Source organism: Mugil cephalus, chromosome 20, assembly GCF_022458985.1.
Source record: "Mugil cephalus isolate CIBA_MC_2020 chromosome 20, CIBA_Mcephalus_1.1, whole genome shotgun sequence".
NCBI lineage: Eukaryota > Metazoa > Chordata > Actinopteri > Mugiliformes > Mugilidae > Mugil > Mugil cephalus.
In genome coordinates this window covers 21,378,761-21,386,841 of record NC_061789.1, presented here as the reverse complement: position 1 = coordinate 21,386,841, position 8,081 = coordinate 21,378,761, and the positions used below count along the sequence as shown (strand labels likewise).

General features: G+C 44.2%; 1 protein-coding gene across 1 annotated transcript; it reads left to right on the top strand.

Moving 5' to 3' along the window:
- Positions 1-1,254: 1,254 nt before the first annotated feature.
- metrnla (meteorin like, glial cell differentiation regulator a) lies at positions 1,255-7,817 on the top strand. The gene is made up of 4 exons (XM_047572515.1): positions 1,255-1,868; positions 3,479-3,867; positions 6,861-6,920; positions 7,064-7,817. Exons 1-4 carry the CDS (start codon positions 1,771-1,773, stop codon positions 7,375-7,377), a joined length of 861 nt encoding a protein of 286 aa, XP_047428471.1. The 5' UTR covers positions 1,255-1,770; the 3' UTR covers positions 7,378-7,817.
- Positions 7,818-8,081: the final 264 nt, after the last annotated feature.

Sequence of the window (8,081 nt, the reverse complement as noted above, 5' to 3'; positions counted from 1 at the left end):
AACGAAAACACATTTTAGAGTCCTAAGAAACCAGAGAGGAGAAGCAGTTAGAAACTGCTCTGGTTTTCCTTGTCAGACAGGTTTTGTTCCCATGCCAAGCACCATCCACAGACAAAACATTTTCTTCAGAAAAAAATCATTGCCCACGATCCATTACTTTAGTGAGAAGTGGTTTATGATTACAGATGCACCCAGTAGTAACGGACCACTCAACTCTGCAAGTCCCTACAGCTCTTTACTCTGAAACAGAGCTACACGTGAACTATGGGGTTCAGGTGGGTTACACTAAAACTTTGGCCGTAAGTTTTAGATGAATTGTGAACATAACTTAATAACTTTTTTCACCATGTTTTGACTGGAGGGAGGTCCAAAACCTCTGGACTGGTTGGATGTAGTTTTACTGATTTCCAGACAAATAAACTGTTGGAGAATTTCAATCATGGCAAAAGTGTGACTTACCAATAAGAGACATTATTCATAGAACCATCACCATATCACATAAAACAACACGGCAGAGTCGTGGAGTAACCAAGTAGAAGTGGTTAGAGGAGTATAATGGGGCATTATGTCTGTGGCTGAGGTACCTTGAGCACCTAACATCCCAAACTGTTTCTAGGGTCCCACAAGGTGGCAGCCCACTGCTCAGATTAAAGACACTACTGTGTGGACAAATTGATGGGTTAAAATGCAATATTTCCACATGAGAGGTCAATTAAGGAAATATTTATGTGTTTACGGCATCAGTTCTAGTGACATTAAATGTATCAAGAAATCAAGAATAAATATTCTTCATGTCTGGAAACATTTTCAGATTACCCTCCTCAGACCTCCAATCATTCAGCAAAACAATAATAATAACATTTCTAACATCTTATTCGCAAACCACACTGATACACCTATTTCTGAAAGAACATTGTCAGAGAAATTCTAGGGTAAAACCAAGACTTTTTGAGGGACTTCTAAACGGACTCTTAGTTTGTCAGAATACACTGTTTAGTCTGTTAAATTAGCCTGGGTGTAAATGTGAAAAACATTTCCTTAAACTTGCTCTCTACTCGACAACTTTTATGATACCTTAAAGTACTGTCAGAAATGTCCCGCTTGATATCAGACGAGTTGAACGACTAATCACATGACATCTATAAAGTAATAGTGAGGAGGTTGGAAATTTTCTGAGGTCATCTCAACTCAGTCTTATCTAGGAATGCACGCTAAACTAAAATAGCACCTGTGTACTGATCATTTGCAACTAAAAGTCTGTCACAGAGTGCTGTGCTTCAGTGTGCTTTTAAACTAATCACTATTCGTCTATTAGTAGTCTATAAGCTGGTAGTAAAAAAAAAAAAAAACAAAAAAAAACAACAACAACAACAAAAAACGTTATTGGTTATTTTCTATGCTCCAGAATTCCAGCTCTATGGATTAGTTCTGCGAAGCTCGTAAATCGGAGCGTCAGCTGAGCAACTGAACGCGTCATCCGTGATAAACTGCTGTGGATAGGGTGTGACGTGGAGAGCAATCAGGGCTGCCGAGGCTCATTCGAAGCTGTGCTCACTCCACATTTTACTGGGGGCTGTCAGTACCGAGCTCCGCGGCAGCGTCCGTAAAGGCACAAATTAATCCACACGACCCTTCCCAAAGAAGCTAAAAGAAGAAGCCGCGGGGGGACAGGACGGAGCGGACCGGGGCACATGGACACGCTACGCAGCTGGAAGGACGGCGGCGGATCGTAGTTTCACCCGAGAGGAGGCGAAGTGAGGCGAGATAAACATGCTCACCCCGATGCTGGCCCCTCTGCTGCCTCTTCTCCTCCTCTGTCGGATTTCTTTCTGCCAGTACTCAAGCGACCAGTGCAGCTGGAAGGGCAGGTGAGCTTCACGGACCCGTTTATTAAATGGCAGCGTTGTAGTGCTAAAAAGGCTGTAGCGGAGTGGAGTGTGGATGAATGCCATCTGAAATGACCGAAACTCAAGACTCAGCCTGGATGTGAACCAGGTGTTGAAAAAAACAACACCAAAAAAATAGAACTAAACTTTCAAACTAAAAAGGATTTAAAAACAGAGTATTAGTATGATAAAGTATTGAAAATGTAGAAAGAGTCAAGTTGTACCACATTTATGAATGAGTGACAAAATAATGTGACCAAAAGATAACAATAACAATAATCATTGTAACTCTTATTAATACATGAATTTTGAAGTTTTAAAACCGTAAATGCAAATTATATACCATCCGAGAATCAAATGTTTGAATAAATTAGCCTCTCTCACACACTCTCACAAGCTTTTCTTATGCTTATTTATGTACAAATCTCACAGCATTAAATGCAGCTCTGAATTATATTTTTTTTTTCAAATGTTTTTAACGGATTCTTAAACCTCAGGCAGCATATATATTTATAGCGAAACGTCTCGCGTCCCAACAAACATCTGTCGAAATCTGTTTTGCACTTCAGAGCTGTGCCTCAAATGGTGTGGTTTGTTTTTCATCCTCCAGTCAGAAGGGGCAGGCCATACTTTGAGCTTTCCACCAATAATCTGTTGTTCATTAGGGAGACTCTTGACTAATCTCCTCTAATTGCATGCAGAAGTGATGAAGTTATAGAGGACTTAATTAGAGGCACGCTGAGGAGAGCCTGGTTATGGGGCTTGGGCTGCATATGCTCAGCATGTGCCATGGGTTACTTTAGATCTACGGCAGATCTGAATTTCAGCATCTCATTTTCAGGAAACTGGGCGTTTCTCCTCCAGAGTCCGACCACTAGCTTGGCATGCACATGTTGGTAGACTGCTGATGGCTTCCTGCCTCTGGCTTTGCCACAGAATGACTGACGGACTGAAGTTTTCAAACCCTGACCAGGCATTAAGTTCTGGAGGGAGTCATCTGGTCATGCTGGCGCCAGAGTCCAAAGTGTTGCCCGGACAAGTCTCTTCCAGTCTCTTTGGTGGCTTGAAAGCAATGGGAGGTTCGGTGCGTGACCTGCATTTGCACTTGCATGCAGCAGACCCAGCTACTGTTGCTGCGTGTTGTCTACCCAGAAGCCCCTGTGTTCCTCCATTCATCCATTTCTGCCTCCAAACTCTTCCCAAAGGCAGTCTGCCAGTGGTGTGTGTTTTGCCAAAGCTTGCTTGCCAAAGTGGAACAATGCGGTGTAAGGAGTGTGTGTTGGAGCTGAGGTCATTTTAGCTGCTTCGGCTCGTGACTGGTCATGCAGCCAGTCTTGCGCATGGCCTTAATGCTTTAGGAGGAATGTGGTCTGATGTCCTTACAGTCTGCCTGAGGTTTTCACCTTCGTTAGTTGATACAAACTATAAGAGAACAGAAAATGATTGTTAGATGAATAATAAATTCATTAGGAAAAAAAGGCTTGAGAATAAAATATTTAACATCAGCGCTTTAACATTAAGGTTCTCAGTTCTCTTGTTGTATAGTTCCCTTTCACTTTCCTGTTGACATATCATCCTCTCTTTTCTTCTAGTGGCCTGACCCACGAAGGCCACACCAGAGACGTGGAGCAGGTGTACCTACGTTGCTCTCAAGGCTCTCTGGAGTGGCTCTATCCCACAGGGGCCATCATCGTCAACCTCCGACCCAACACAGCCTCTCCCGCAGCCACTCGGCTCTCCGTCTGCATCAAACCCTCCATAGACTCCACGGGCACAAACATCTACCTGGACCGTAACGGCAAGCTGCGCTTACTGCTGCGTGAACAGGACCAGTCTCGGGGCAAGGTGCACTGCTTCAGCATTCAAGAGGGGGCGCTGTTCATTGAGGCCGTCCTGCATATGGACATCAGCCGGCGGATTACAGCGTTCCAGTACGAGCTGGTCAGCGACAGGCTCAGGGCAGAGGCACACTCACTTAGTGGTAAGATCCGTTTTTGTTGTGGTGTATTACCAGTTTAGTAATACCTCTGCAGATTACTTCTTTGTAACTTATCCATGCAGCCATGTTAAAGGGCTGCAGATTTGCTAGATTGATTCCATGTAGAACTGAGTTTCTTTTGTTCTTTGTCCCTGTGGTGTGTGCTGTACACTAAATGCAGCCATCTACTGGTGGAAACTTTTATTAAGCTGGACTCTAATTGTTGGAAACTTAACATTTGCTCCAACACACTGCAAATTCTAAAGCCAAAATCAATTTTTCTAGTAGCATTGTCTGTACGTTCTGGTGTTAGAAAGATACTCTTTTCAAGCTCTTACTGTGCATATTAAAACATCAAATTCCAAGCTGGAGGTTTTCTGATAAAATGTTAAAATCGTCTCTAAGCTCATTTCCCAACTATTCAGATGTAACAATAATATACTGTAGCCATTCATAGTTTTTTTTTTTTTTTTTGATGGCTTGTGTGTGGAGGGGCACAGCCATACAGAGGCCCCCAATGGAAAAACAGCCATCTATTTTCACGCTGCGTACCTGCCAAACCTGCACATTTTCAAGCTGCGCAACTGTGCAAGCAACTCTGTTTTTTTTTCTTTTTTTCTCCAGTTAAAGCAAAATATGAGCAGTATCAATCCCACATCTGTTTTTAGGGCTCTCCGGGTTCACATATCCACATCCTGCGTCATTATCTGGAGCAGCAGAGAGTGGGAGAGGGTTAAATGTTGAAGAGGGAGCGTTAAGTTGTTTTGACCACATTAGTGTGCTCGGCTGAGCCCTGTAGTATATCTGGTGGTGTAATGTGGCCTGAGATTGCACTGGGATGATTCACAGAGACAGTGGTCTCGTGTCATCTTCCGCCTGGAAGGGCGGATTGATTGCTCCTTTGCCTCTTCTTGTCGTCTTTTCTCTCTTTCTTCCTCCTCTCCTCTCCCGTCCTCTTCTCTCTGACCCGCTGCGCTGGGATTGAGTTGCTCACATCAAGTTGGAATGTATTTCTGTCCAGATGTTGGGAGGTACTTCTAGGAGCATATAGGCTTGTTTTCCCCCTACTTCTTCTTTTGTTGCTGTCACTCCCTCAACCTTCCTTTCAACCCACTTAAATGATTCCCCCTTTCCTTGCCCTCAGCCTCACTGTTTCCTACCTCTTAATTTCTTTCTTGTCTATTTATCATTCTAGTATTTTCCTTTCCTTTCGTCTCCCCTTCATCTATCTTCCCTCTGACTTCCTGGCAGTTTGAAGTGGTTTTTGTCTCTGCTGAGCGGTATTAGCAAGTTGCGCTCCATTACAGTGGAATGCATCTGGGCCCAGATGTTGCAGGGACCCTGTGTGTGCCCCTCCACCCCTCCGTTACCACTCTTCCATCCCCCATCCCTCTCTGCTTCTGTGAAGTGGTTCCGATCAGAGCGGTGCTGCATGTGCATGGGCCAGGGAGAGATGCTGACTCGGCTCTTAGCCCATTCCTGTGGTTCTGTTTCATGTTTGACATGTGAGCCCCGTTCAGCTCTGCTTTGGAGGAAAGAAAAGAAAAAAAAAATCCTCTTGGGTTTAGGCCTCGGCCCTTTGCTCTGCTCTGCTTGACGCCATGGCTGAACGCAGGCTCGCTTCAAAATGAGCATGCACTCGACTCCAGGTTCTGGGTGAGGTCGGTCTCTCTGAAGTCTCTCGGCTCTCCAGCTGTTCCTCAGTCATCCAAGTTTGTGGCTGTTTGACCCATGACCTCCCTAGTGATGTAGCAGCACCTTGTGTTGCTACACTAGCTGACCTTAAACATTCATATCCCTCCCCCCTGCACCCTCCACTTCAAAACCAGCCTGTTAAAAATATGCTAAAACTTTGCACAAGCTGATGGAGGGTGCACATATTATTTACCAAAAGAATCACAATTAGCATTTTTCTTTTTTTGTCCATAATGAAGTATTTCCAGTTAATATTTCGGATCTGATATATAACAGGTCAAAGACGACAACTCCTGCCCCACCCATAGCCCATTCCTGACTTTACACCCCTCCCTATGACCCACGCCTCCCTCTCTCCCCACCTGTCCCCAAGTGCCACTCTCGGACCCAGTTAAACCACAGCAGGTCTTGGGCTAATAAAGGCATTCTGGTTAGGCAAGCCACAGCACCACCTGAGTCAACTAATCACTGACTTGATGGCTCTCATTTAGTGCCCGTTCTCCTGCTATAAAACCGTCTAGAGGTAGACAGGCTGCTGCAGCTCTACAGCCACTAGTCAAACGGGATATGTTGCCTGGGGGAAACCTTTAAACACTAGGTAGAGGCTGTGTCATTCAATTCACTTTTAGTCACCTGATTATTTACCCTCTTTGCTCCCCCATGACCTGTGTAATGTGAATTGTATATGAAGTGGGCACACCGTTATCTGCCTTAACTCTGAACTGATTTTCACTTCAAAAAAACAAAAAAAAAAAATAGTTCCAGCAGGCCTGTAATGCTAACTCGTCTTGCTGCACTCCTTAGCCTTTTCATCTGGTCCGTGTTTGTCATGGAGTGTCAAGGAGTTCCTGTTGTGACAGGGGAGCCTGACTGGACAGCCACTATGCACATTAAACACACACACACACTCTCATTATGTCTGTGTGCCTCTGATTTCCTATATGTCACGGAAAAACTGTACTGGTGATGTTCACCTGCTTTGTGTGGTTCCGTGATTTAACTCTAAGGGTTAAGACCTGGTTGTAGGGTTAGAGGTAGAGCTGGGGTAGGGTTAGGCATTCAGGTAGGCTGGGGAAGGCATTATGTCTTTGTGAACCCACAATGATTCTAAGGAAAATGCGTGTGTTTGGCCCAGCCTCAGTTGTGTAATTGTGTAAGAGGTACTTAACTGGAAATCCACGGACCTGCCATCCTGCATGACTAGTATGCCAGGATAATCATGCACTTCTGTGTTTGTGTTTATAGTGCCCTGCTTTTTTTTTTTCTGAACCTGTTTGCTCTCTTTTTTTCTTTCCAATTAGCACCCTGTCAGCCCTGTAGTGATCAAGAGATGCTCCTAGCAGTCTGCACCAACGACTTTGGTAAGTAACATTGCTCTGATATAAAGACTCAGACTGTATGCTGATGTATGGTGGCCAGAAATATCCAGTGAAAATATCATTCTGTGTAGCAAGTACAGCTGTCAGAAGTGCTGAAATCTTGTGTTCCCGTTTGTGTTTTTCAGTGGCACGGGGCATCATTAAGAAGGTGGAGCAGGAAGAGGAGCACTCATCTGTGACTGTGGAGATCAGTCGTCTCTACAGGCAGAAGACCCAGGTCTTTACATCTGGGGTTGCGAGGGCAAGGAGCTGGATAGGCCACATCAAGATGCCCCTTCAGTGTGGGGTGAGATCTGGGGAGGGCGACTTCCTATTCACTGGGACAGTGAGGTTTGGGGAGGCCTGGATGGGCTGCGCCCCACGCTACAAGGACTTCCTACGGTTGTATTATGAGGCAGAGCAGCAGGGAACTAACCCCTGTCACATGGACACTGACTGACTGGTTTACCTGCCCATGCTTTGAAACAGAACAAGCCGTCACTGAGTGGGGAGGGGAGCTGGAACCAAGTGTTTATTCTGAGGAGAGAAAGAGACTGACAGACTGGCCCAGTGGCAGAACTTTCTCGAAACTGTTGAGAGACAATAGATGGAGCTCCTGAATGTTGCCAAGCAGCATACTAGCAGTACTCTGTTTTCAGAGGTCAACGTGATGCAACGAGGAATGTGTTAGGACTGCCTTTCTCGCACACAAGGAACCGCAAGGTTTTAAATGTAGCAGACTCCATGTGTTTTTTATGTGTATAGTATGTGAATGAATTGTGTACATTTTGAGCCTCTGCTTGCTTTGTAAAAAAGTTAATGTACAGTTTCGAGTTAATTTCTTATGGCAGAAATGTATAAATCCTATTTTGTTTAAAAAAAAAATGCTTTGCAATTTAACGCCTGAATTCTGTGTCGTTTTTTTTTCAGGCTGTACAATTGAGGAAAAGAAACAAAAAAAACAAACACCAATTTTTTTGCCCATGAGAATAAAAGCTTTTATTCCCTTGCACATGTTCTGAGTCGGTGTATATTATAGACTTAGTTCCGTGACAAACTTCATTAACCATCAGATGATCAACAGTAAATTATATTAACACATTTGTTAAAAGATCAATTTCATTCATTTGAATTTTATACTCTTTGTCAATCAAAATGGCATTT